The sequence below is a fragment of the Hylobates moloch genome, unplaced genomic scaffold, assembly GCF_009828535.3.
Source record: "Hylobates moloch isolate HMO894 unplaced genomic scaffold, HMol_V3 SCAFFOLD_11, whole genome shotgun sequence".
Taxonomy (NCBI): domain Eukaryota; kingdom Metazoa; phylum Chordata; class Mammalia; order Primates; family Hylobatidae; genus Hylobates; species Hylobates moloch.
Window position 1 is genome coordinate 90,708,804 of NW_026652286.1, and position 27,939 is coordinate 90,736,742.

Here is a 27,939-nt window from a genome sequence, read left to right on the forward strand (position 1 = left end):
CCAAGCATGGTGTCCACGCTCAATCACAGCTTCCATCACATTGGGTCATGACCCAGTTCCTTGAGGATGCTGTCATGCCCTTTGTATCTTCTGGGACTAGCATGAGTACCTGGCACAGAGTAGGCACAGATGCAGCTGGTGAACGGAATGAATACATGAATCTATGGCTAAATGAGCAGAACCCAAACATGAACCAAAACTAAGAACCAAAACCGAGAGCGCCTGGGCACTAGAGTGGGCCACCTCAATTTGTTACCTAGGGTACCAGTAAAACATCCAAAGAGAGATGTCTCAGGTCACACAACTTTTATTGCTGAAGACCATCTCTCGGGGCTGCTGCAGACAGGAACGTGGCCTCCTTCCCAGTCTTGCTAACATTCCCCAGTGTACCCAGCCCCATCAGCCCCTGCCCAGCCTCTCCAGCTTGCTCTTCTGGGGCAGTCTTTCCCTTGAGCAGCCATGGCCTGCCTGAGCTGCGCTAGGCTGGGCTAATCTGCTTGGATCCTGCCTCTGAGAAGCACAGCACCACAAAAGACCCTGACAGGCCCAAGGAAGGTGAGGGGAGCAGGGCTGGCAGAGGAATAGGTGCCCCAGAAAAAAGGCTGGGGAAGGCCCAGGCTTTTAGCTGGTGAGTCCAGGCACGTTGATGATTTGCAGGAACAGGGACAACTTGGATCCTTCAGCAGGGCTGCCTGGAAGGCGTGGGACCATGTTAGCTGTCTCTCCATAGCAGTTTTGATGTCAGTGCTATGTTTCTGAAACAACTGAGAAACTGAAAGGTGGAGAAAGCTGAGAAGAAATCCCAAAGTCCCAGGACAGCCCCTGGGAATGAGAGAGGCAGTCCACCTGGACCTCCCTGGGGCCCCTGGGAGCCTACGCAGGAACAGCATCCGTTTCTTCAAGCCTTCGTCAGAGCCCTAGGATGCAGAAACAGTTTGTGGACCTCATCGTGTCGGATTTGCTTGCCAGCTCAAACAAGGATTTGCTTCCCTGAGTATCTCCTAGGGGCTCCAGATGCTGTAGTGACTTGGGGGATGCCCATCCTGGGGACTTTGTCCAGTCTCTTCATCCAGTCCTTTGAGGCCAGAAATATTCTGTAGGACTCTAAAATATGACATTTCCCATGAATCCCCTGGGGGTCTTGGGCTGATTGATGCTAGCTGTCAAGGCTCCTGGACTTTTTGGAGAATCTTTAAAAATACCCGTATTTTCATTTCTTAAATATAAAAATAAAATAAAATAAAACCCGCCCCAGCAGCTTGTGACCAAATGAGTACAGTGAACCCTCATCTCAGTTGTCAGCCTGGTTAGCCACAGCACAGCCCAACTGGTGACATCCATGGCACCAGCAGGAGGTCTGGGTGAGGGCTTGATGCTCATAACGCCAATGGGAGCAGCTTTTCACCAAAGACGGTCCAGGCACTGGGAAGCTGCATCCACCAAAACCCACGATCCATCCCAGGACAGCAATGGCATCACCTGGGCCTCCGGCATCTGCCCACACTGGGCTAGTCTGTAAGTGAGGGTCAGAGAAGCAAGAATTCCTGGCCCTTCCTTGGGCTCTGGGCTCCACTTCCTCCAGCCATCTATGGACACCCCTGAAGGAACATCCACAGTAATCAAGCTCTTGTCTCCAGGTAATTTCCAGCCTGGGATTTTGAGAAGAGTTGACAACTCTGCTGGTTTCTGAAAAACTTGGGAGAGTGGCAATGCACACATATGCACACACACAAACACACACAGAGGCAGCAGACAGTGGAGGTGGGAGTCCGATGGTGCCTGGTGGCCATTAGCCCAGATGATGCCCCACAAGGCCAGTCACTGTGGCCAGAGTCTTCACAGCAGCCAGTGCTGTGCAGAGCAGCAGGCCAGCTGGTTAGGATTTTCTGAATCGCACCTCGCTCTGAGGAAGAGAATGGGAGAAGAGGGTGAGGGTGGGCCAGGTGGGCGGGGAGCACAGAAGCCCAAGGTTGGGGTTCAGAACTTATAATTTAGCCTCGCTGTCACCTAGCACTGCCTCTCCAAGGAGGGACAGCACAGGGAAAGGATGGATGCAGGCTTGGAGGGCCTCTCTGCACTAGATTTCTGGAGCCTTTTCTGCTCCCCCCATCTGAGCCCTCCCCTGTTCCCCAGGCAGAGAAGGGGAGGGCTGGCAGAGCACCCCCTGCTTTATAGCTAAAGGCTGAAGGTCCAGAGAAGGCAGGGTCTCAACTGGGTCAGCAGAGTTGCAGGCAGATCCCTGTATCCTGACACCCAAATTCCTGCCGTGGAGGGAGGCCTCCCATCACTCCACCGCCAGTGGCCTGTGTGAACTCACATCTCCGTCATCCCTGGGAGAGGAGAGTGGCACTGGGGCTGGCACCGAGGTTAGGCCCACATTTTATTCTTTTCATTTATTTGTTTATTCATTCATCCTTCATTTATAAAAATAGTAAATACCGAGGATATTCCAGGCGTTGTAAATGGCTGATTTTGATAGATTAGTCAGAGTTCTTCAGTAAGAAAAATGGAAGATGAGAGGGTGGAAGTGGGAGAGGGAATTCTCTAGGGTGGATCAAGTATTCCAAAGGCCAAGGGCAAGGTAAGGCACACACTGAAGAGTCTGTGGTTCAGTTTGACCTGAGCAATGACTTCTGAGGTTGGATATAGGTTAAAGCAAGTCAAAAAACATAAAGTAACTTTTTATTATTTTATTACTTTATACTTTTTTATGATAGTAGTGAGGTGCTGATGAAATATTTTAAGTGGGAAAAGGAAAGAATAGTAGTTCTCAGGGAGCATTCTGGTGACAGCTGTGAAAGCTGTCAGAGTCAAAATGGAGTCACTTGTGTTTTTTAAAAAAGACAACAACAACAACAAAAAGAAAATCAAAAAGACTCCAACAAACAGAGCTGGGAAAGGCCATGAAGAGCGGATTCTCATGCATAAATGCTTGATGACAAAAACTATCACAAAATCCTCTGCAGAAACTGAAACATTTTCAAAGTCCATTGCAACCTTACACAAAAAAATACTTCTGGGAGAACATCTGCCCAGCAACTGCCTGCCCGGCCTCTAGGTCCACCCTTTTTCAACCCTCTGAGCTCTGTTCTGAGGGAAGAAAAGCAGGGAAAGAAACATAGGCAGCTGGGATTGACCCCAGGCATCACATGTGTCCCTGTCCAGAACACCCCCCGAATACAGGGATGCTGAGGGGACCTGTGCCTACATTGTGGGTGCTCCTCCAGGGTCCCCACCTTAGGAAGTTCCCAGCCTGCTGGGTGCAGTGTCCTGCTGCAGGGATCTTACCTCCATCTTGCTGTAAATCCAGGGAAGAACTTCTGTCACTTTGGTGTACACACCAGGTTTATTTCTCTGGCCACAGCCTGTGCCCCAGCTGGTGACACCTGCCAGGTACCAGCGGTTGTTCTGCTCACAGACAAGAGGCCCCCCGCTGTCTCCCTACAGGGGAGAGGGGGCACATTCGCAGGATGGGACAGGTGGTCTGTGAGCGGGAAAGGGTGGGGTCCCAATTCCCACATCAGCCCCAACACCCCAGCCTCCCCCACCCCCAGGGTGCTGGGACCTGAGCCCCACCCACAGGTACCCTCACCTGGCAGGAGTCTCTGCCCCCACGAAGGTCCCCAGCACACATCATCCTTGGGGTAAGGTAACTGTCATAGACCAAGTAGTCATTGCATTTCTTGAAGTCGATGAGATTGACCTGCACCTCCCGGAGGAAGGGGGATGTCTTGTCTTCAGTGAAGTGGGGTGGAGGAGACAGATGATGGGAAGCCAGTGAGATTCTGGATAGCTTCCTGGCCATCCAGCTGCCACCCCAAGACCCAGAATCACAGCCTCCTGGGAATGGAGGGTGCCATGCCCGTGCCTGGCTCCAACCCAAGGGAGGCCCTCTGTGGTTGGACACCCAGGACATATGGGCACACACACCCTCACACAAGACACAGCTCACTGCACGTGAGACAGAGACACCCATGTACACAGACACACTCACAAGCCTATCAGTCTACCCGACATGTTGCACAGCACTTGCACCCTCAGATACATGGCTTTGTTTTTGGAAGCTATGCGCCCTAAAGAGAGCAGGTGGCATTAATCCATTTACAGGTGGGGACGCCTGGTGCTGGAGAAGTGACCTGCCCACAGTCACACAGCTAGTCAGGTATGGAGATAAGATGAGAAGAAGGCTGTGCCCACATCAGTCATTGCTCTGCCTCACGGAGGGAGGGAAAAGTGGTCCTGATGCGTGGAAGTGGCCTGAGTCTAACCGTGGGATCATTCTGCTCAAAGTAAGCAATCTCACAAGACAAGGCACTGTGACTGGGGTGACGTGAAAACAAGGCCACTTCATCATCTTGTTTAAGGCCAGACAAAAGCAAGGTCACTGTGCAAACCACAACAGTACCAGACATCCCCCTCTCCTGGCCAATATGAGTGACTGCTGCTTCCTTACCACTTAGAGCTCCTAGATATTCTTAATCGAGACGGGTTTCACTCTGTCACCCAGGCTAGAGTGCAGTGGCACGATCATGGCTCACTGTAGCCTCAACCTCCCTGGGATCAGGTAATCCTCCTGCCTCAGCCCCTCTCATAGTTGGGTCTACAGGCACACACCATCATGCCCAGCTAATTTTTCTATTTTTTGTAGAGATGGGGTTTTGCCGTGATGCCCAGGCTGGTCTTGAACTCCTGGGCTCAAGTGATTCTCCCACTTTGGCCTCCCAAAGTGCTGGAATTACAGGTGTAAGCTACCATGCCCGGCCTCTAGATAAGATTGTTAAGTTTCCCAATCATAGAGTAACCCCTGCTCCCTGACACCACAATTTAGAGAAAAGTCCTACGTCTTTGAACCCTCCCCAAGCCACCCAAATCCTATGAACAGTCCCTCTCTGACACCCTCTTGCTGAGATGCTCCGTGGTTCTTCATGGCGTGCTCTCTCTCTCATTGCGATGAGCAACAAACTCAACTAGTTCAACCACAGCAGTTTTCCAGGTGGTCTTGGCTGGAGGGCATTGTCACAGCGACTGCACCAGCATATACTCAGGTGTCTATACACAGATATTCACACCCAGGCCCATGAATCTGTATACCCAAACATTCATCGACATAGGCCCTCACCTGTATACCCAGACACATTGCTTACACACACACATGTATACACACACATGCACATGAATACACACACACAACCAAGCATCTTTGCCTCTTACCATCTGTCTCCCTGGTCTTGCCAAAGCCTGTGATCCAGCAGGTCTCATTGAGGCTAAAGGTCTGTCCATGCATGGGGAGGCAAGCAGGGTGGATGTGAGCTGCAACAAGACCTCCAGATGTCAGTGAAGGAACAAGGCTGAGACTTTCAGTAGGGGGAGGGAGAAGGAGCAGAACCACTCTGGGGGCAAGGAGGGGGCTCCTAGAACATTAATCCTTGACTCGAGTGGTTCTGAATCCTCCAGAGCCTTGGACTGACCAGACATGAAACTCGATCACTTTATCATAACCCACCAGCATTTGGGGGCTACCAGAGTCCTCAAAGCCGTTCTGATTTCAGGGGTTGCCCTGTGGTCAGATGCGTAAGCCTTGGAAGCTCCCTTGTACAAGCTGATACTGGGCAACTGAGGGTCACACCCACTCATTTGGTCACAAGCTGCTGGGGCGGGTTTTATTTTATTTTATTTTTATATTTAAGAAATGAAAATACGGGTATTTTTAAAGATTCTCCAAAAAGTCCAGGAGCCTTGACAGCTAGCATCAATCAGCCCAAGACCCCCAGGGGATTCATGAGAAATGTCATATTTTAGGGTCTCTCCCCACTGAGTGGGTGTGACGCTGCGTGGGCGTGGTTCTGGGCTAGCGCTGCCCAACCGAGCTCTACCCAGGGATCCTCCTCCACACCCCACTCTGATGATCCAACTGCTCTGACTCATGATAGACACCGCCTCCATAATTAATGTGCGAGGAAACACCAGCTCACAGGCTCAGAGCACGAGAACTGCTGGACTAACCAGAGAGTCCTCCAAGGCTTCCAGAAATGCCAGTACTCCTCCTCCCTCTCCCACCTGTAAGACTGTTTATGCCAGAGGGCTCTGGCTCCATTCTTCAGGGTCCTTCCTGAGACCCCATTACCTGTCTTCTCCAATCTTTTCAGGACCCACCTTGGCTATCCTTCCTCTGCTGAGCTTCCCCTAGCCTGCCGGGATGATTAGTTGCTCCCGCCTATGCCACTGTAGCTCCCCACTCCCCCAAAACATCGCATAATTGGCCTCTACTGGTCGTCTTGGTGTATGTCACCCATTTTATTTCTATTTGCAACTGTACTATAGGGCTGGCCATATAGTGTTTGATAAGTGAACAAATGAGTGAATGGATGAATGAATGAATGAAGTCTTCTTTGACGTTCCCTGTCCACAGTGATCTTCTGAGAACCTCTGCAGCATTTCCTTTGTGTAGCCTCATTTGGTCCTTAGCAACGACATTGTAGCAATTAGTTGTTTGAATGTGTACTCAGCTTAAGTTCTCGACTGCAGGGTAAGCAATTTGCCAGTCTAGAGCCAGGTGGGGAGAGCATTGCTTGGGAATCAGATCGACCTGGTTCCAATCCCAGAGCTACCACCTATTATTTGTGGCCTCAGGTAATTATCTCTCTGTAAAGCTCCATTTCCTCATATGTCAAATGAAGTTAATAATAGTACCTGCTCCACAGGGTTGGTTGTGAAGAGTAAATGAAATCATATGTGTAAAATGCCTACCAAAGTGTTTGGCCCCTAGGTGCTCAGTTAATACCAGTGAAAGAATTCAATCTATTGATTAAGATCAGTACCCAAGCCCTGACTCTGTCATCAATTTGTAATGTGAGATGTGTCATTCGGAGCAAACTTATTTATAATGCTTGGGCTTCAGTTTCCCTAATTGTAAAACAGAAGTGTTCCAAGTAAGGATCATTAAGAGTCTTTGACTTCTGCCCTGCAGAAACTTTGGGGCCTGGATATGAGTTGACAGATGCTGACAAATGCGAGGGCTGCAGAGGGTGCTGGGGCTGGGGGACAGGAGAGCGAGGAGTGCAGATTCGCTCACCAGACAGGGTCAGGGGCTTGGACAGCCGTATGAGGGCGATGTCATAGTCATCCTCCTCGTCGGTGTAATTGCTGTTGATGATGATCTCGGCGATGGAGGCTGCCTCAGGCAACTGGTGCAGGTTGCTGGTGCCTGCGTACACCTTCCAGCCCTCCAGGACCTTCTCCCGGGTCCTGCAGGAGCCACAAAGGAGTGTGGTCCAGTACCTGCCTGGCAGCATTCACTGGCAGCATCTACTACCTACAGGAGCCACAGTCAGAGCACCAGCTTGGAGGCAGGAGGATGGATAAAATGACCTCCGGAGGGAACCCTCTATCTTATCCCTGGAGTCCAAAGCAATCCCCAACAGCCCCTCAAAAATTATGAGCTTGCAGCTCTGCACCTTACAGTAATAAAGAAGGAAGGATGAGTAAGACCTCTGTGTGGCACTCACCCCCCACTATCTCCTCTGCAAGTCACCAAGGATCAAATAAGAGTCCGACTTCTGCTATGCTGAAGCTCTGGGGCCTCGATATGAACTGACAGATGCTGACAAGTCACAGGGCTGCAGAAGGTGCTGGGACTAAGGATAGGGGGCACAGATTCACTCACCAGACAGGGTCAAGGGCTTGTACTGATAAGATCTCAGTATTGTTACCCTCAGCAAATACAGACAGGACAAAGTAACACACTGAACTCATTACTAGGGAGGCCAGTGCCCCTGAGGCCTGGTCCCAGAGCTCTTTCCTGCCCACCAGCCTGGGCTGTGGGCCCCCAGACACTAGGCCAGCTGGTGACTGTTAGAAGCTGATACAGTGCCCTCCCTGCAATCCCTAGCCCTCAATTTCTGGGATAACTAGGGGCTCCTCTGCTATGAGTTCCATTTGCAGGAAGCAACAACAAACCCAAAGCCTTTTTCATTTCACCCTGTTCAGGGGCAGGCTCCCAGTCCCTCTTCCTGCCTGCCTCTCTCTCCCTTGGGGCCATCAATGGGACTTTCTCATCCTTGGGCCCAGCTCAGAACAAACACCCCCGACCCACACTCTCAGGACCAAGTGAACACCCAAGCTACACCAGTGCCAACTGGCCCATGGGGGCTGGACTCACACCCAGAGTCCTCCTCCACGAAGAAGTCAGTCTGCAGCCAGCCCTTCCTGGCGGTTCCTGACCCTGGGCAGTGTCAAATCACCTGCCTCTCAGGCACTTACACGAAGAAGCAGTGGGCAGCAGTGAGCACCCACTGGGCGTCAATGAGCGTGCCTCCACAGATGTGGGTGATGCCGAAGTGCAGGCTCACTTGCCAAGGCCACTTCCTATCCGAGGCCAGCGCCCCTCCCACGATCCGCCCAGTCATGGCCCTCAGTCCGCAGTCTGGAGGGAAGGAGTAGACGTACTGTGAACCCTGTTTCTCCCAGGGTTCTTTCCGAGCTCCTGATCAGGATGCCTCTGCCGTGCTCCCAAGGCCAGGACGGGCTCAGGCAGCCCCATCCTGAAGGGCACCCACCCTCCTATGGATGGGCTTTTCTCCCTTATCTGCTACACACAGCAGTCCTGTGAGAGCAGAGACACCACATGGTGGGGTGGCTTTCTGGGATCATTCTGTGGGAAGTTTGACCCCAGGCAGGTTCCTCTTTCTTCTCCTTCACTCATTCTTTCATTGATTTGACAAATCCTTTCTAAATATCCCAAGCTTTGGGCACTGTGTCAGGCATTAGGGTCATGATGGTAAGTCCCAGGACTGCCATTAGGCGCACAGGAACGCAGACCAGTTCTAATGTGACCCTGAATTGACAAGCATTATAATGGGGGTCTCTATTGTTTCTAAACATAGGAAGAATACACTTCCCCTGATGCACAGGAGACTCAGACAGCTTCCTTGGAATAAAAGGTTGCTGGGCTGAGCCCCTACCAGAGTCAGGAGAAGGGGAAATGTTGCCCTGGGTGTACCAGTGCCTTACAGGGACTCCAGCCCTGAAGCAGGCCTGCTGGCTAAGACACTGTTCCTGACTTGAACCCCTGTGCCAAACACCTCCCTTAGAGGAGTCCTGCCCCTCTGCCCTTTACTCCCACACGACACTGGCCACAATCCAAGAAGAACGTCTTACGGGAACACTGGAGAGAGATATACCGCTGGGAAGGGCATTCAGACCTGCAAGGGGAGACACAGAAAGTGGGAAAAGGGCACATTAGCTACCTCTTCCAGGAAGCCTTCCTGATTGACTCCTGCTCAGTTCCTATCCTGTTTCCAAGGAAGCTACCCTTTGTACAGGAAGCAGGAGATTCTGAGCTTCCCCTTTCCCCATGTGATGTTCTCCCTTCCAGTGCTTTGTCCAGAATCGGAGTGGCTCAGTGCAATCTCCACTCTCATCCCCTCAACTAGTTTTCTTGTGGCACATTGCAGACATTGGCCCAGATCCATGTTCTTTGAACTTAGGACTTCATTGTCGCAGCATCTTTTCACAGCTAAACAGGTGGTCTGGTGCTCCTCTGACACAGCTCCTCAACGCAGAATCAGAAACCACGCAGCACAGAGCAGGCATCCAGATGCAGCAAATTCATGTCCCTTCCCTCACCATTACTTCTTTTGGAGCCTGGCTTCTTCTCTCCCCTCTGCAGGGCAAACAATGCTAGCTGGCAGAGCCCCCAAACCTCCGATGCTTCCCACGTGGCCCTCCCTGTCCCTGATGCCTGCACCTGGCAGTCCCTTACTGCTGCCCGTCTACCCTGTCCCCAACCCCAGTGATGCTTCTCCCTCCCCTATCCAGGTCCACTCCCTGCAGCAGCTCTCAGTCCAAACATCTGGCCGACTGGTGGTCCCAAGGTTCATGAATTGCCTCTGATGACCTGATAAACTCTCAGGGGCACCCCTGGTCTCCAGTTGCTTTCAGCACCAAGCCTCAGATAAGAACTTTTAAGTCAGGAGGCAGTTTGGTGAATAAGGACTGTTTCCGAGATGCCCCTGAACACTCATGGTGGACTCCTGGAGGCTGGATCCTAGAAAAGCCAGTGAAGGGGGCTCCCTGACTCAAAGACCCCCTCCCACCCACTCCTTCCCCTGCTCACAAACAGGCAGCCTGCCTGCCCCACCATACCTGTGGAGGCTTTCCTGGATGGTGGAGTTGTATCTCAAGATTGAGAAGCTGTTGGCAAAATCCCTGTGGGCAACCTCGGTTGTCCGGTAAGCACTACAAGGGAGGAGAGGGGAGAAGAATGAGCCCCCTGGAGACAGAGTCATCCCAAGTCCTCCAGCAGGCTAGAGCCCCGCCAGCCCTGCTGACAGAGGCCAGACTGTGATGGTCTGAATGGTGGCCAACTCCTCCAAGCAGCAGCCAAGCCCTGATAAAGTGCAGCCCCACCCACATATTCCACCACTGCCTCCTATCTCCCCCTCCAAGATCCCCAGCCCTATGCACTACCCAGCATTTCTCATGGTGGAGACTGGTAGCATTAGCATTGCCTGGGAAGTTATTAATATTAGCAATGCTTCTGAATCAGAAGCTCTGGGTGTGGGCCCAGCAATCACCATTTTAACAGGTTCTCTAGTGATGCTGATGCACACTCAAGTTTGAGAAACATCAATCTAGCCCTTTTCTATCCAAACTGTGATCTGTGAATAAGCAGCAGCAGCATCCCCCTAGACCTACTGAATCAGAATCTGCATCTTAAAGAATCCCAGGTTACTGATCTGTACATTAAAGCGTGAGAAGCTCTGGACAAGCCCACTGGATCTCAGAACACAGTGTGCCTAAGAATCACCTTGGGATGTTTGCTGAGCAGGTTCTAAGTCCTAATCCCAGAGATTCTGATTCCAAGATGCATTTTCACAAGCATGGCAGGTGATTCTAATGTGTCCTACTCTCTGCGTGGAATGTATGTATATTTCTAGAACGTGGTACACCCCTGCGTGACACCCTGGCATGACACTTTGCACATGCTGCTCCTCTACTCAGAGGGCCCGTTCTCTGCTCTCTCTACCAGTGCAGTTAGGCACCCTCTCCATTGTGTGCCATTAGTGCTTCACACACATCCTCATCATTACACGTCACATCGTGCTGTGGTTATTGGTTTAAGTCTCTCTCACTGAGCCACACTAGAGGTCCTTCAAGGCTGGGCTCCTGTCTTATTCCTTTGTGTCCAGGTACTACACAGTATCTAGCACATGATAAAAGCTCAATGAATATTCTTTGAATAAGTGACATTCAAAGACCTGAATGCCTAAGGAAGATTCGGGCTTGCATAAGGCCACACAACTCATAAAAGATGCCCATGGTCTTCCATCTGGATTACTACCATCCCCCTTTCATGGATCTGGACAGGCTGAGGTGGGGTGGAGAACTTGTTCTAAATCCTAACCCCTCATCCCAGGCGTTTTCGGTGCTTCTTCTGTAGAGAACCCACAGTGAGATCTTAAACTCTTCTCCCTACAACCTCACACGCACTGACAAACCCCAAACTACCCATCTTGAAAACTCGGTCCAAGAGGGAGGATGGAGATGCGTGTCTGGGCTGAAAATCAGATACTTCTTCAAGTGGAAGGTCATTGCTCACCTACTTCCTCCTCTACCTATTAGCACTGCCTGATTTGTTTAGAATCTTTAGAGCCAAAGATCGTTACGATTCTGCCTAGCCTCACCTGCCCCATTTCATTCTCCATTTGATGAGGTCTGGCTCAAGCCACAGTACCTACAGCTCAAAGTCCATTGAAAGGCTTTGCACAACCTGAGCTTCTAGTTCCCACATATAAAAAGAAAAGATCTGCGCAAATGCCTACCCAAGTCGTAGGGCCACCACCACCATCAGTGAATGTGATAATGGATGTGAGGGTGCTTTGCTGCAAAGAACCATCTAGGAGTCTGATACTATTGCAGATCTATACATCATTACGTTGGCCTCATGAAAACAATCTGCTCCAGACTCACAGGATCTCAGGGCCTCTGACTCTGAATACCTCGAGGGTGTCCAGAGCTAGTGAGATCAGCCCCGGTCCCCAGGGGTCTTTTTAATATAATGTATCTGCAACATGCTTGAGACGCCCTGTGAAGAGCCTGAGACATCCCTGAAGCCTGGACTCTGGGGCCAGGTTGGGGGTTACCTCTCGAAACCCAGCTGCTGGCAGGTCTTCTCTGAGTAGGAGTCATTCCAGTTGCTGCTACAGATGGGAAGCCACTGATGGGAGGACCCAGAGTAGATTTTAAGCAGAGACTTGTCCCAGTCAAACCTCACTGCAGGGCAAGAAAAAAGCAGAGCAGGTCCTCAGCACCTAGGAAGCATCAAGCTCTTGGGGGATGAGCTGAGTGAGGCTCTGAGAAAGGGCCTGTCCTGACAGCACTCCTTGCTGAGGCCTGGGAAAAGTCCAGGAACATGGCCTGTGTCATGGGGGTCAACCAGTACTCAGAAACTCAGGATGCCTAACATGGACAGAGCCAAGGCAAAGTCACCAGAGTGCTACAGACTGGTGCAAACTGTGTGTCAGCTCAAATGGGAGGCAATGGACAGGGAATCGTTGGATTTGGATTACATACATGCACACATGCACACACACATACACGCACACACACATACATGCATACACACAAACACACACATACGAACACATGCACACACACATACACACACAGGCATGCATACACACACACATATACAAACAGGCACACAAACACATGCACATGCACACACGCGCTCCCCCGCACCCAGCCTCCTTACCGCAGCCCAGCTCGTCACTCTTCAGCTTGCAGTCCACCACCCCGTCACAGCGAACAGCGTGCTTGGGACAGCTCTCCCTCTGCTCCTTGTACCTGATCCCTGTGTGGCCCCGCCAGAACCAGACTAGAGAAAAAGAAGCAGACAGCTGGGTCACGGCCAGCCCCACAGAGATGAGACACTGAGCAGCCCAAGGCCCTGGGGGTTCTGAGACACCGACCTGCAATCCCTCTTGAACTCTGGGGCTCTCGTCCCCCATCTGTATGGAGAGAAAGGCTGCTCAGGAATGCTCCAGAATGCTCCAGAAAGCTCCTGCAAGCAGCGCAGCACCAGGCAGATTCGAGCAGCCAGCCACCCAGAAAGAGAGAAAGAGAGAGAGAGAGAGAGTGCTGTGGAGATGGGGACCGCCTTGGGAACTCCCCTCCCTACATGCTGGCCAACACAGTGGCCAGAGAAACCACCTCCTCCAGTATCCCAGAGCTTCCCTCTCAGAACCCCTCTGCCATCCCATCTTCTCTGTGCTCCGCAGGGTCACAGCAGATAAAGTTCTGTCCTCACAGTCACACAGGCAACCACCGTCTGTCTGTTCTCAAAGGCGACCATCCTTCCAGCCTCAAAATCTCCTGGGTTTTTTCCTTCTCCCTCTCCCCTGCACAAGGGATACCTCTATGCTCAGTTCTTTCCCCATGACTTGTCTTTGTGCCTTTAAATGTTTTTTCATTCAACCAGCAATTCTAGGTGGCTGATTCCCACATATACAAGTTGGGGCTAAAAGAAAACAGCTTTACAAGCCATATGTGCAAATCTGCTTCACGACTTCCTCCCTCTCTAATGGCACTCTCTTTCCAAACCAGGGGCTGTGGGCCCTCCTGCCTGGAGGCACCTCCCCTTGGCTGCCTCACAGACCCGGGTTCTAACTTCTCACCCTGCCTCTCCTCCTCCACCAGCTCCTCAGCCCCACCCCTTGCTTCTCCTCCAGGGCCCACTGTGCTCTCCATCACTCAGGGTAAAGGCCGCCCGTGTGTGACTGCTCCTTCCAGGTCCAGACACAAATCCCTTCTAATCTCTTGGGCTGGCCCCTCCTCTCTGTGCCCTGGTCTTCCTCCCACATCCTGGGCACTCAACCCCTGGGGAACCCTGGGCAATCTCCCTTGGAGTGCTCACGGAGCCCCACGTGGATGTGTAGTGGAGAGGGTGCTGGGCCGGGTTGGGGGTCGGGAGGCCTGGGCTCTAGTCCTGACCCCACCAGGTAGCTGCTTGGTGACCTGCACAAGTCAAGCCACCTCCCTAGCCCTGGAGGTCTAGAGGCCTCCCTGGCAGAGCTTTTGGGGACTTCAGGAAATGCTGTGAAACCATGCTGAGAGCTTTAGTTCTATTCTGTGAGCCCACCTGTGGGTGCCATCTCGCCCCTCCATGGGTTATTCCTGTGGCTTTCATGGAGCGGGGTGCCCTGTGGTGGGAAAGGGAGGGAGGGCAGGGCAGCAAGTCACAGCAGGCACCATGCCGAGGCCTTTATGTGCATTATGACAATGACCACCCCACCCAGTCAGACTGGTGGGGAAACTGAGGCTCAGAAGATTAATGGACTTGTCAAATTCACACAGCCAGTTGGTGGCAGAGCCAGGGTCTGCGTGGCACTAAAGCCTGCTCTGCCAGCACACTGCCCCTCCCTCAGAATCCCCTTCAACAGCCCTGCCAGCAGACGTTTCCACGCGCTGGTCCACTCCACCCTTCACTACTGGTGCTGCCTCTTTAACAGAATCCTTACTCTTTGGCCTGGGGTTTAAAGCTCTCTACGGCATGGCCCAGCCTTGCTGAACCAAACAGACGGCCCCAGGTCCCTGATTGTTCCTTCTCCACTTTGGTTAGGCAGGTCCCTTCCTCTCCCCCATGCTGTCCTTGCCACCTGGCTTCCCACATTTTCTGTGGCTGCTCATTCGCTCAGATGCCCTGCTGGGCATAATTGCTGTCCCACCTTCCAGGTCTTCATCTGGCCCCACAGCTGTAAGAAGCTATCCCCTGCATCCAACCCACACAACTGTCATCCCCTCCTCATAGTCACACTCAAATGCGTTTGCCCTTCAAAATTTCCAGCTATTCCCCCAGGAGACTGTAATTTCCCTGAGGACAGGACAGAATAATGTACACGCACATTTGCGCTGCCTAAAGTTTCCCACTGTGCTGGGCTCATAGTGGACCCCTGAGCAGAGAGCCCTGGGGCATGCCTGGGTATCTTTGCTGAAGAGAATGGGCCTGAACCCCTGAATGCTGAACACGTCATCCCATTGACTGAATATCCTTGACAGACTTTTTCCAATCAGTGTTTTCATGTGTATTTTTTTAATAGCCAGTATTTGTAGATTTTGTTCCAGGAATTGTGCTGTTGTCTTATTTATTCCTCATAATCTAGTGAAGTTGGAATGAGAACTTATGGGGCACATAGTAATGAAATGGGTGAATGAATTTTGTCCCATCTGAAGATGCAGAAACTGAGCTCAGGGTGCTTAACTAACTTGCCCAAGTAAGCTGCATAGTAAGTGGCACAGATAAGATCCAAGCTCAGGTTCCTCTGACTTCCACACTCTTAACCTGGATACCCCACAGGGGCCCGGGGGCAGCACAGTCCACAGCCATTTGCAGGAGAGTCCCTCTCTGAACACGGTAGCCAGGTGAGTGGGTGGTCCCCACACCTGTCCCCCCTGCCTGCCACCATCCCTGGGTCCCACTCTGCCCAGCAGTGCCCAGAACCCACCCCTGCATTCAACTCACAGAGGATGATGAGCGAAACCACCAGGGCAATGAGGAGAAGCACGCACCCGATGAGCGGCAGCCGCTTCTGGCCCTCCCGCCAGGTGAACTTGGGCAGGCTGGTACCTAGGAGCAGGGCGGCAGCAGGGGAAGATGAGGCTGGAGAGGAGTCTGACGAGATGGAGAGGATGGGGGAAACAAGGCTGTGGCCCAGGAGGGCCCCATGAGGACCACTCCACCCCAGAAGTTGGAATGAAATTTTATGGGGCACAAAGTCAATTGAATGAATGAATGAATTTTGTCCCATCTGAAAATGCAAAAACTGAGCTCACCCTGCCTGGCACCAGCAGCGGTCTTTTACTGTGCTCTTCTCTGGGCCAGCCAGGCACTTTGCCTGTGTTAATTCTCACGGCAACCTCATGAGCAGAGTCTTATTAGGCCCCTTTTTATAGATGGGGAAACTGAGGTTCATGGAAGTGAAACCACTTTCCCAGGGTTACTTGGTGAGTTAGTGGCAGAGTAGGGATTCCAATGCAGTGGGTCTGATACCAAAGCACCTCACCCTCCCTGGAGAGGGCAAGGCTGTGGGATGGGCCCCAAACTTCGAGTGATCCTCCAAAGCCACGTATTATCCAGGCCTGTGTGTATTGTGGTGGTGGGGACAGTCTGAATTCTGGGATGGGGGGAGGGCAGCATTGGGGTGGGCAGGAACACTGATTCCTTAAGGGCAGACCCAGTCCCCAAGGCCTATTCAACCTCTCTGACTCCCTAGTAGCTGAACCACGCAACCCACAATTTGGAAGGCTGGGGATGGACTTGCACACCTGGTCAGAATCTCTCCTTTTCCTCCCCCACCCACAGATGGACCCGCTGATCATGACCTTGCTCCGCTGCAGACCCCAGCTTCTTAGGTAGACCCACAGGACAGTGCAAGGAAAGAACCCTGTGACTAACTGGGAGACCTTGCTATTGAAACCAGTGCTCTGACCTGGGTTGTGCAGACTCCAGGGTGACACCTTGCTTCGTTAGTCCTGGCTTCTTATCACCTACCCCCTTTGCCCCTAATTTTCCACTGTCTCAGGTTTTCATGTAATGTTTCCTTTTTGCCCCCACCCTTAGGTCCCTCACTGCCCACCCTCCTACCTCCCCTTCCCCGCATCGTTGTCTGCTATGAGAGCAGAGCACACTGGCTCTGAGATTTCCTCCCTGCCCAGTGGCTGCTTCCCATCTCTCTTGCCTTCCCTGAAGCATCCCTCTTACCTGTGCTCTCCCTGGTGGCCCTGGCAGCTGGTGCTGACCTGGCAGGAGATGATCGGATGGGTACAGCCCCCACTGGTGTTGCTCTAACAAGGTACACTCTGGTTGGGGAGGTTGTCACGGAGGCTGACCTGGCGGATGATGACCTGCCAGATGAGGACCTGGAAGGTGATGCCAGACCCGGAGATGCCCAGGCTGGAGATGCCCGGGCTGGAGATGCCTGGGCTGGAGATGCCCGGCCCGGAGGTGTCCCAGCTGGAGATGCCTGGGCTGGAGATGCCTGGGCTGGAGATGCCCGGCCCGGAGGTGTCCCAGCTGGAGATGCCTGGGCTGGAGATGCCTGGGCTGGAGATGCCCGGCCCGGAGGTGTCCCAGCTGGAGATGCCTGGGCTGGAGATGCTTCAGCTGAAGGTGTTCTTGCTGGAGATGCATTCTGAAAGCAGATTGAAGAGTATCCCTCAGGCTGCTCCCCTGCCAACCCACCCCAGCTGTCGGCTCTGCTGCACTAGGAGATGAATACTCTCAGGTAGCAGCTGGGGGTTGAGCAAAGCCCCCCGGACAAAGAAGCATCTGAGAGGAGGACTGTGTCCAAGGATAGAATGAAAGCTCAAAGAGCCTGCTGTCCCCCAGTTCCCCTAGGGGCTCCCCTGCCACATAGGACCTGCACAGATGGGTAGAGGGCAATGGGCCCTGTGCCCGGGGGTTGGAGGTCACCTGCTTAGGCTACACATGTCTAGGAGGAGTTAAAGGAAGAGGCTGCTGGGCTGGTCACTCACTCTGAGACCTCGTATCAAGGGAATGTGGTCCCCCATGGGGAAAGCAAAGACCCCTTCTGCCCTCTTCCCTTCCACCTCCTACATCCGCATCCTTTTCTTTCATATATGTGTGTTTGATTATAAAATATTGTTCTTACTATGAGCTGTAATCGCTAGTTAAGCACTAGTTAAGAAAAGCCCTGACCTGCCAACTGAAGGGGCTGAGCGCCAGTATGAGCTCATCTGAGGAGAAAAAGAATGCTGGACAAAGGCCAGACTAAGGTCTTTCCATAACACAGACAAGCCCCAGCTGCAGAAGGCCCTGCCCTTCCCTCCAGTGGTGACCTGGGCCTTGGCTCCTGCCAGGGATCCTGGCACTGTGGCACCTTCACCAGCCTGCCTGGTCTCCCTTCCTCTTTTGTGCACACTCTAAGTCTTCCCCAACTTCAGGGGGAATTCCCATAAGCCGGGACAATAAAATACTAATCACTCGTGTGTATGGCACTTTAGAGTTGATAATAAACGTTCACATCTGTGGCCTCACAAGGGCCTCACCACATCCCTGGGAGGTTGGTATTTTGGAAGCCCATTTTACAGATAGGGAAGCCAAGGCTCAGAGCTCAGCTTGCAGAATCACAGAGTCAGGGTTCTACCCCATGCCTATTTGTCTCTGAGTCACCTGCCCTTCTTGAGTCAGAAGAGCTTCCTGCACAGTCTTCGTGAACCACGTGTACAGAGTGCCCATTTTGCCTTCGTGAGATTGGTTAAGAATGGGGCCCTGTGGCCCTGCAGGGCCGGGAACACGTTGGGAACCTGGGGATAGGGCTGGGGGTTACCACAGGGATCTTGATCTTGTGATACTTTCCAGTGTGACCCATAGTTGGGCCCTGTGACCTGCCAAGACCAGGAGGTACCTAGAGGCCTGGAGCATCGGGGTCAGGTGAGTTATCCTGGTGCTCTGGGTTAGAGAGACCAGGTTGGAATTTGGTCTGCCTCTAAGGTGGCTGGGTTCCCCAGGCAAGTGACTTCATCTCTTTACATCTCAGTTTCCTATCTGTAAGCTAGAGCGAAGCACCTTGCTTCATGGTACTGAAGTCACAGATCATACCTGTAAAATGCCCAATACACAGTAAGGGCGTGGTGAGCAGTGTTTGTTTGTTTGTTTTTTGAGTCTTGCTCTGTCACCCAGGCTGCAGTGCAGTGGCACGATCTTGGCTCACTGCAACCTCCGCCTCCCGGGTTCAAACCATTCTCCTGCCTCATCCTCCCATGTAGCTGGGACTACAGGTGTGCACCACCATGCCTGGCTAATTTTTGTATTGGAATCTTGCCCTGTTGCCCAGGCTGCAGTGCAGTGCCACGATCTTGGCTCACTGTGACCTCTGCTGGGTTTAAGGGATTCTCCTGCCTCAGCCTCCCCAGAAGCTGGGATTATAGGCACCCACCACCATGCCCGGTTGATTTTTGTATTTTTAGTAGAGATGGGGTTTCACCATGTTGGCAAGGCTGGTCTCAAACTCCTGACCTCAAATGATCCACTCGCCTCAGCCTCCCAAAGTGCTGGGATTACAGGCGTGAGCCACCACACCACACCCAGCCGGTAGTTGGGTTTTGTTTGTTTGCTTGTGGGAATGCTGTGCTTGCTATGGATAAATCTGTTTGAATCTGATTGCCTCCATTCCCAACTGTGTTTCCTGGGCAAGCGACATAACGCTTCAGTGCCTGATTCCACGCATGTAAAATAGGCAGACCTTACCTCCTTCCCCCAGATAAATGGGTGATACACATGAAAGAGCCTGGTCTATAAATGTGTGTCAAACCATGACAAAGATAACAGCCCACGAGCACTTTACGGGACCCCATTCCAACCTCCTAACAGCTCTTTGCAGTTGGTATGGTTAGCTTCATTTTATAGATATTGAAACAGAGGTCCAGGCAGGTTAAGAACATGCCCAAATTCACACACCAGGTAAGTGACAGCTCAGATTCTAACCAGGTCTGCTAGGAGCAAGGAGGGTCTTGACCTACAGTGTCACAAACATCCACAGGACCTACCTTCGTCTCTTCAGGGCTTGTATGTGCAGTTTTGCACCATTATGTGATTTGATTGTCACAAGTCTCTCAGTTAGCAAGATAGTCAGGAATTACTATCCCCAGTTTGTACACAAGGACCCAGGACTCCGAGAGACGAAACAGCCCACCTCACCCCTTGAACGAGCTAATGGTCTTTAGGAACTCTAGCACAGTCTTCTCATTCCCAGGCAGCTCAGGCTGTCTCTACCTGAGCAGGACCCTGCCATCCAGCCCCAGCTGCCCCATCTTGAACAGGCCCAGAGGAAAATGGGTGGGCAGGTGGGGGGAGGGAGATGGGGAAAGCTGTAAAGCTGGAACAGGAGAAGGGAGTCACACTAGACAGGGAACTGGTGGGGAGGGGGCATTGGTGGAAAGCCAAGAACTGCAGAAAGGGCGACACATCTGAAAGTGGGATGGAGTCCCTGCAGGCCCTGAGTCTGGGGGTATCTCGCTCTGGTCTGGGTAGATCAAGAGCTCTGCTGTCAGAGCCTGGGAGGAAAGTGGAAAGTGACTGGACCCCCAGACCAGGGCAAGAGGAGAGTTCCGGAGCCTCAAGACCTGAAGAAGAACTGCCCATGAAGAGAACTACAAGTCCTAACAGGGACATCAGGGTGGAAGGGCAGCCCCCAGACCAGAGAAGAGCATCATTCAGAGTGAGGCCCCCGCTCCATCCCCTGACTCTGACCCTCAACCCAAACCCTCCCAGACATCAAGAAGAGTTCTCATCTTCAGGGATCGTCTGAGTAAGAGATTCCACACTAACCCTCTTTAGGCACTTCACAGCCTGCTGCTCCACGCTGCTGGAAGTTCTTCCTGATACCTAACCTGTTATAGCACTAACTCATTTCCTTTCCCCAATTCTTGGAGAACAACTGCTGAGACTCTAGCCTCCCACCAGAGGCCTGACCTCACCCTCAGAGTAGAGGCCTTCAGCAGCTGGGGAATAGGAAGGGGAGGAGACTACTTGTTTGTTTGTTGTTTGTTTGTTGTGAGACACAGTCTCACTCTGTTGCCAGGCTAGAGTACAGTGGCGCGATCTCAGCTCACTGCAACCTCCACCTCTCAGGTTCAAGTGATTCTCCTTCCTCAGCCTCCTGAGTACCTGGGACTACAGGCACATGCCACCATGCCCACCTAATTTTTGTATTTTTAGTAGAGATGGGGTTTCACCATGTTGGCCAGGATGGTCTCGATCTCTTGATCTTGTGCCCGCCTCAGCCTCCCAAAGTGCTGGGATTACAGGTGTGAGCCACCACGCCTGGCCAAGACTTCTTATCCAAGGTCCCAAGCTACAAAGGGCAGAACCAGGAGCAGAACCCAAGCTTCCCAAATCCCAGCCTTTGGCAGTGAGCCGAAGACTCAGAAGTGGAAGTGAAATGACCAGCTCCCTGATGTGTCCTGGCGTCTCCGCAGCCTGCCTGCAGACCAAAGGCTTCTCAGCCTGCTCAGGGGCAGGTGCACAGGGCGGAGCAGGGGAGTGTGGTCAACTCTGAGCAACGTCCCTGGCCTAACCTTGCCAACCATTCTTTCCTGGCCATACCTCTTCTCCTCACCTACCCATGGGGTAGTCTCTGAGGTTACCCCCTGCAGTAACATAATTGTAAGCCCTTGCCATGCCATGGAACAGGCCCACACCCCAGGCTGTCACTGCTACCACCTGGCTATGCCTCTGCAGCTCCCACGGGTCCTCACCCAAGGCTTGTTCAGAGCCCTCCAGACATTTTGGGGCAGGATGCAGCATGGCAGGAAGGCAGGGCAGGGGTCCGCAGGAAAGTGGTGAGGGACAAGCTAGGGAGAGCTAAGAGGAGCAGCCCCTGGCTCTGGGAGTCTTTCCAAAGCCTGTCCCTGGACAGAAGTTTATAAGAATTTTTACTCCCACTTTGCAGACTGAGAGGTAGGGGCCCAAAACATTTGTGTGCTTTGCCCAAAGTTGTTCAGGCCCATCTTATAGCAGAGGAGGGACTAAACCCAAGGCCCCCTGCTTCCAGCCCAGGGCTCTTGACACCACAGCTCCCAGGGGTAGATCCCCCCTGAGGCGAATGGGATGTTTTTCTGGTTTCCAGTTGCAGACTCTGCCCCTTGGGCTGTTACCTGGTGGGGAAGGTAGAGTAAGTTAGCCAGCCCCTGAGTATGTCCAGCCCTTATCCTCTCCTGGACTTTCTGGGGGCCCAGCTAATGATGCCAGGGAGGGGGGCGCCTGAGTGACGTGGGCTCCTGGTTGCTTCATCTCAGTGGTTATGGAGCTGCTGCCATGGATCGAGCCCCAGGCTCTGCATAATGAGAATTCTCCAGCCATAAGCAGCAGCCTGAACTTGGGAAATATGCACTTCAGGTCCCCCAGAGCCTGGGCTTGCAGTGTGAACGACCCTATAAAAAGCTCTCCCGCAATTGAACAATGAGAACACTTGGATACAGGATGGGGAACATCACACACCAGGGCCTGTCAGGGAGTGGGGAGAGGGAGGAGGGATAGCATTAGGAGAAATACCTAATGTAAAGGACGAGTTAATGGGTGCAGCACACCAACATGGCACATGTATACATATGTAACAAACCTGCACGTTGTGCACATGTACCCTAGAACTTAAAGTATAATAAAAACAAAACAAACAAACAAAAAACCTCTCCTGCTAGTCTTGAAGCATGTCCAGCAGGCAGCAGCAGCTGCTTCATGGCCTGAGGGCGGGTGCATCAGGGCCCGTTTCAGTCCAGTTTAAGCCAATTGGGTCTCCCTCCTCAGCCCTGGGCCATCCCTTCGTAAAGCTACTACCCAGGGTTGGGCATATCACAGGCTGTCAGAGCTGCAAGGACTCTGAAAACCCTCCAAGCCGGGTGTGGTGGCACCGGCACGTAGTCCCAGCTACTTGGGAGGCTGAGGTGGGAGAATGGCTTGAGGCCAGAAGCTCAAGACCAACCTAGGCAACATAGCAAGACCCCATCTCAAAGAAAAGTAAAGAAAAGAAAACCCACCCAAGCCCTTTATACTTGGGTATAAGTATATCAAGTTGAGGCGATGAAGGCCCAGAAAGGTTGTGTGATTTGCTCACGGTCACACAGCCCGTTGGGGATGGTGCCAATTCTAGAACCATGATCTTCTGGCCCCCATCCTTGGGCTGTTACATAACACTCTGCTCTTCCCCTGTCTGTCCCTTACCAGCCTCCACGAGAAAGGACCCTTCCCAGACAGAGGCCTCCGTGGCAGCGTCTCTCCCCCAGTGACCCTGGGCATCACGGGCGCCCACAGGGTGGGCACAGGCAGACCATGGGCCAACAACCCAGCACTCTGGGCTAGGCAGGAAGAAAAACCCCTCCCTAAACCCTTCTGGAAGCACTGGGGGCACTAAGAAAGATCAGGATCTCCCTTTGACAGAGCCTGAACACCCTCCTTGGCTGCTGGGAACCTGGGGAGTCCTGGGGCTGTGGCAGGGGAGGCCTGAACCCTTCCCAGCGAGGGCCAGGCTGGACTGGGTGACTTTTTTCCCTTCCTCATGGCTAGACCCAGGCTTCACTGTACCTCCAGGTTCCCAAGGCCCTTTCCTACTCTCCCCCTCCCTGAACCCAGAGAAACCCCACAAATATAGGCTCCCCTCAGCACACAGGCATCTTCCCTACCACCTCCTCACCCAGCACCAGCATCCCCAGTGCACACGCAGTATACAGCTCAGGGACTCGGGTCAGCCCTTGAGGCAGACTGAACTCTGGAAGGGGCCAGAGCTGCAGGGTCTGCCTCACCCTGGGGGTGGGGGGCATGGGGAGCCTCACTTCTGCTCCTAGGCAGCCCTGTCACCTTGGGGACAGTCACATCCCCCTCTGGACCTCAGCCCCCTCATCTATAAATTAAGGGTGTTGGACAATCAACAGTTTTCAAACAGTGTTCCACAGAGCATTTCAGTTTCCATGCAGGTGCTTTGGAGACCAGCTGGTGGGGACTGTGGTGGGCTCTGAGCCCTTACCTCACCTCAACAGAGAAGATCGACCTTTCAGTTTCATACAGTGGAGGCTACGTAACATTCATTTGAACAAAAGAGGCAGCTGCAACAAAGAACTTGAAAGGGACTGGCCAGAGTAAGTGCTGAAGTCCCTTCTAGTTTCCGACGCCTCCTGTGCACATGAAAAAGTCTGGGGAATCCTGTTAGACCAGAATCAAGACACCTCCTTGTTCATTCATTCATTCATCAAATGCTGTAAAGAACATGGAGTGCCCACTATTGCCAAGCAAATAATATTCGATTGCCCAGGAACATGCTGCCTTAGTGTTTCCCTGTGTCTGTACCTTCTCTTGCTGCCAGTCGTAGGGTAGTGACACACTCAGGGCTGGTACATAATGGGGGCCCCTCTAAAGTTTTGGGTATTGCTTCCCTCCTAGGGAAACCAACCCCCATCTGGTGCTGTCAAGGCCTCCACTTGACTGCTAAAGCCAGGGTTCCCTGTGGTGGCTTCCCTCATGCCTGTGTCACCAGTGCCCTGCCCACTTGGCCAGGCACATCCACCCTCGTTGTTGCTATACCAAGAGGAAGCTGTTTGGCCAAAACAAGACACTTAAGCTAAGTGGCCATTGTTACATCAGTTGTCCTTCCCACCCAGCTCCCCAGCCCAGGGCCCGATACACACACTCCCACATGCTTACACTCACATCTGCCAAGTCTCAGGGGACAACGCAGGGGAAAGCAAGGTGGCTGTGCCAAAGGAAGTCTGCTCCGCACCAATGACAACATGAAACAGAGGACAAGGTGAGGGCTGCACACCTGCAGGGGCATAGGGCAGGTACCAGGGCCCTTGGAGGACGAGGTGAGGGCTGCACACCTACAGGGGCATAGGGCAGGTGCCAGGGTCCTTGGGGTGCCTGGGGCTGGGACGGGGCTGGGACACAGCAGAGTGACTTGAGCCCACTGGTGAGCCATCTCGGGAACTGCCCAGACCCTCTGGAAAGGGTGCCTCATCCTGGATCAGCGCTGGGCCCCCAGACGGTTCTCACCAGTCCCTAGCACCTGCGGCCTTGGGCTAATTTGGAACCTGTTCCACTTGAAGAAGGCCCGGTATAAGAAAATCCACTCCACAAAGGAATGTTGCTTCATCAATGGGTCTAATTCAGTCTTTCTTTAATAAGCATTGCACTGCTCTGAGAATTAAAAATGTGACCCATTTTGAAAAAGTACAAAATATGCACTGTCAAGAACAAATCTGGTGTGGCGCACCTGTCATCCCATTCTATGTAATTCCAGACTGTCAGGGAGCCAGAAAGGAGCCTCGGGGGGGAATTTGTCCCACCCTCTTCTTTGGTGGGGAAGCTGAGGCACAGGGAGAAGATGTTTGTCCAAATTTATAGAAGCCCGCCCCAAATTCTAGGCAGTGATGATAAATTTCAACATTCTGTGACTCTATCTCTATCTATCTATCTCTATCTCTCTATGCCAGATGCTATTCTAAATGAGCCTTACTATGGGAAGGACACTATTTTGAGACTCCTTGAGGTAGGTATTATTAAATTAAGCTTAGCCTAAAGCTGCCTCTTTACATATTTTAAGTTTGGATCAAAAGGTTTCTCTGTACTTAATGAACTATTACTCAAATGGACGTGTAAACAGACTGTAAGCTACTCTTGTTAACAATCACCAATTTCGCCCAATCAAAGGCAGCCAACTGTTCAAACCATGTTCAAATAAGGCTATTTCTGTACCTCACTTCCGTTTTCCATACACTACTTGCCTTTTTCTGTCCATAAATCCTCCCCGACCACGCAGCTGTGTAGGAATCTCTCTGAATCTATTCTCCTTCAGGGGACTGCTCCATTTGAGAATCATTCTTTGCTCAATTAAACTCTGTTAAATTTAGTTTGTCCAACATTCTTCTTTTGAGAGTAGTATTATTATTCCATTTTACAGATGAAGAAACTAAGGTACAGAAAGGTGAAGTGGCTTGCCCAAAGCTGACAGGGAACATGGTCAGTTCTCTGTCCACAACAACATGCAACTTTCTTTTGAATATGAGAAACTGAGACCCTTCTCCACCTCTTTTCCAAGATCCCTCTGAAGATCCAGCAGCTGCCAGAAGACTGCCAGCAGGCTCAAGCCCACTGGACACCATCTTCCTCACAACATTTTGGAGGTGAGGGACAGAAATCACAATGCATCTCTCTGCAATAAAGCCCTCAGGGAGAAGGCACAAGCTCAGGTGACCAGCTTCTCCCAGCCCACTCCTATTTAATCGAGGTTAAGAAACCTGCTGCAGATGGGAATACGAGCCCCAACTATAGGCTCACTCTCTCAGAGTTCCATCTTAAATAGGGGAGTAAAGTTAAGAACCTTAAATAAGGATGTAATGATTCCATTCTTCCATTCCAAGAGAAGTTTGGACAATCTTTTTTTCAGAATGAACATGGCACCTATCATAATATTTGACACTTAATTCATAGATTAATTGGGAGTTCCCCAATGAAGTCTGTTCTCTGTCCTGTATCCCTCCAGCAACCTTCATGTTGGTCCCTGACTCTGAAGAGATGAGCTTCCTGGGAAGATATCGTGCCATCACCCTGTCTCAGAGATGGCCTATCCATTTCCAATGGGAGCATGGCCACCATCTGAATAGCTCAGCCCTTCTCACTCTTGGGTTTAGGGACCATCTAGTTTAGGCTCCCAGCATATTGCCAAGGAGGATGCCCCATGGCTGTGACTAAGAATTCACCTTCTGCATGCCCCTGTGTACCCCCCTCACTGCTCAACAGTAAGAGGCTCTGATAACCCCCCAAGGCCTAAGGCCAAGTGACTTTGGTGAGGTAGAGACATGAATGAAGAAGCCCAAAGCAGACGGCAAGGGAGGCAGCCTGGGAAAGAAAAGTCAAGAGGGGGCTGGAAGAATGGTGGGAAAAAATGATGGTAAAATTTGCAGAAACACATTGTGGGTGCAGAATGGACCACAAGCCAACTATAAGCCAGAACATAGGATGAGCTGATCTTTCCCAAACCCAGTGCTAGCCCATTCTTCCCAGAGTCCCAGGCGCTACCATGTTGGTAAGGTACAGAGAATTTGGAGAGGGGCAGAAAACAAGACCTAAAGGAGAAATGAGAGCACAAAAGGGATTTCCTGGAAGAAAAGAAAGTGGAGGCACAGCAGAACAAGATCTTTGGAAGCCTTCATGTGTGTATGACTGGCTTTTCCACAGAGGACAGGCCAGCTGCTCTCTCCCACCCCAAGAGCAGCAGAAGAAAGGAACTTGAGTGGTAGCAGGACTTGTGGTTAAACATCAAGAAGCACTTCCCAAGCATGAAAGTTATTAAGCCCAAAAGGAAGTGACCAAGGGAGGTTGAAACATCCCCTTGAAAATCTTGAATGCACCCAGAAAGTCACAGTTTTCTGGGAAGGTTTAGGAGCGTAGTGAGGGATTTTGACAAGGTGTCCCCAAATTGCAGTTAGAATGCTTTTGATTTTCCAACCAGCAAAAATGAGATTAAAGTAGATTAGCCTGGATTCCCAATCGGCCAAGTTGGTGCTGTAACAGCATGGATGCCTGGCAGGAGTGCTCACAGACTACAGAGCAGGAACCCATGACTCAGCCACGCAGCCCTGGGATGCTCACCAGCCAGACCCCAAATCCCAGCAGCTTCTCCTCCCAGGGGCTCTTTCTAGAACCATGTTAAAAGAAGACCAAGAGATCTTGATCCTAAGTAGCTTCAAACTAGAAGAGGCACAGCCAGTTTCCCCCAAACCTGAAACACAGAGGTGGCCGTCCCACCTGTCTCCCAGCCTCAGCCCTGCTTCCTCAGTGCTGGGAGGATCTGGCCCGAGGCCTGAGGTCACACTCACCCCGTGGCTGTCCCTCTCCATGGTCTCTGAGGGGAAGAGTCCTCCAGGCTTAGCTGATGTCGAGGAGAAGATCCATCTTGGCCCCTGGCTTCCCAGGCATGTGGGGTAAAGGAGTTGGAGGGCCAAGGGCCAGCCCCCACCAAACGGGGCGGGGAAGCCAGTTGGGATGTGTGAAGTAATCCTCAGTATAAACAACACAGAACTAGCCAGACCTGTTCCTCCGCCCCTCATCCAGGCCATCCCAGTTACTCAGCGAATACCGAATTCCGAATACCGGAACCCGAAGCTGCCTTTACTCCTGAAACTGCCCCCACAGAAGCAGAGGAGTGTTCTGAGCTACTTCCTCAGAGGGGCCCTGAGAGAAAGGGCAGAGCCTTGAGAGGATGGTCTTGGTCCTGTTGACCTGAGCCCGTGAAACAGATGTTCCAGAGGCTTCTGAGAGATGACCCTATCCCCACAGGGGACGTTCCAGGCCAGGGACAGAGCCCCACCTATGGCAGGACAGTGGGAACCTTCATCTCCAAGGACCAGGTGTCCAAATCCCAAATCAGGGCA

General features: G+C 52.2%; 1 protein-coding gene across 3 annotated transcripts; it reads right to left on the reverse strand.

The window, feature by feature from the left end:
* Positions 1-289: 289 nt before the first annotated feature.
* On the reverse strand, positions 290-27,500 carry TMPRSS13 (transmembrane serine protease 13). 3 transcript variants are annotated; one of them, XM_032167537.2, is made up of 13 exons: positions 27,385-27,500; positions 16,760-17,189; positions 15,521-15,625; positions 12,755-12,877; positions 12,144-12,273; positions 10,144-10,236; positions 9,157-9,200; positions 8,260-8,422; positions 7,073-7,245; positions 5,212-5,310; positions 3,593-3,735; positions 3,289-3,441; positions 290-1,903 (listed from the first exon to the last, which is right to left on the reverse strand). In XM_032167537.2, exons 1-13 carry the CDS (start codon positions 27,403-27,405, stop codon positions 1,877-1,879), a joined length of 1,704 nt encoding a protein of 567 aa, XP_032023428.1. In that variant the 5' UTR covers positions 27,406-27,500; the 3' UTR covers positions 290-1,876. The 3 variants fall into 3 exon arrangements, with proteins under 3 accessions (XP_032023428.1, XP_032023430.1, XP_032023429.1); XM_032167538.2 differs by lacking the exon at positions 290-1,903 and adding an exon at positions 2,676-3,085; XM_032167539.2 differs by lacking the exon at positions 15,521-15,625.
* Between the last annotated feature and the right edge of the window lie 439 nt (positions 27,501-27,939).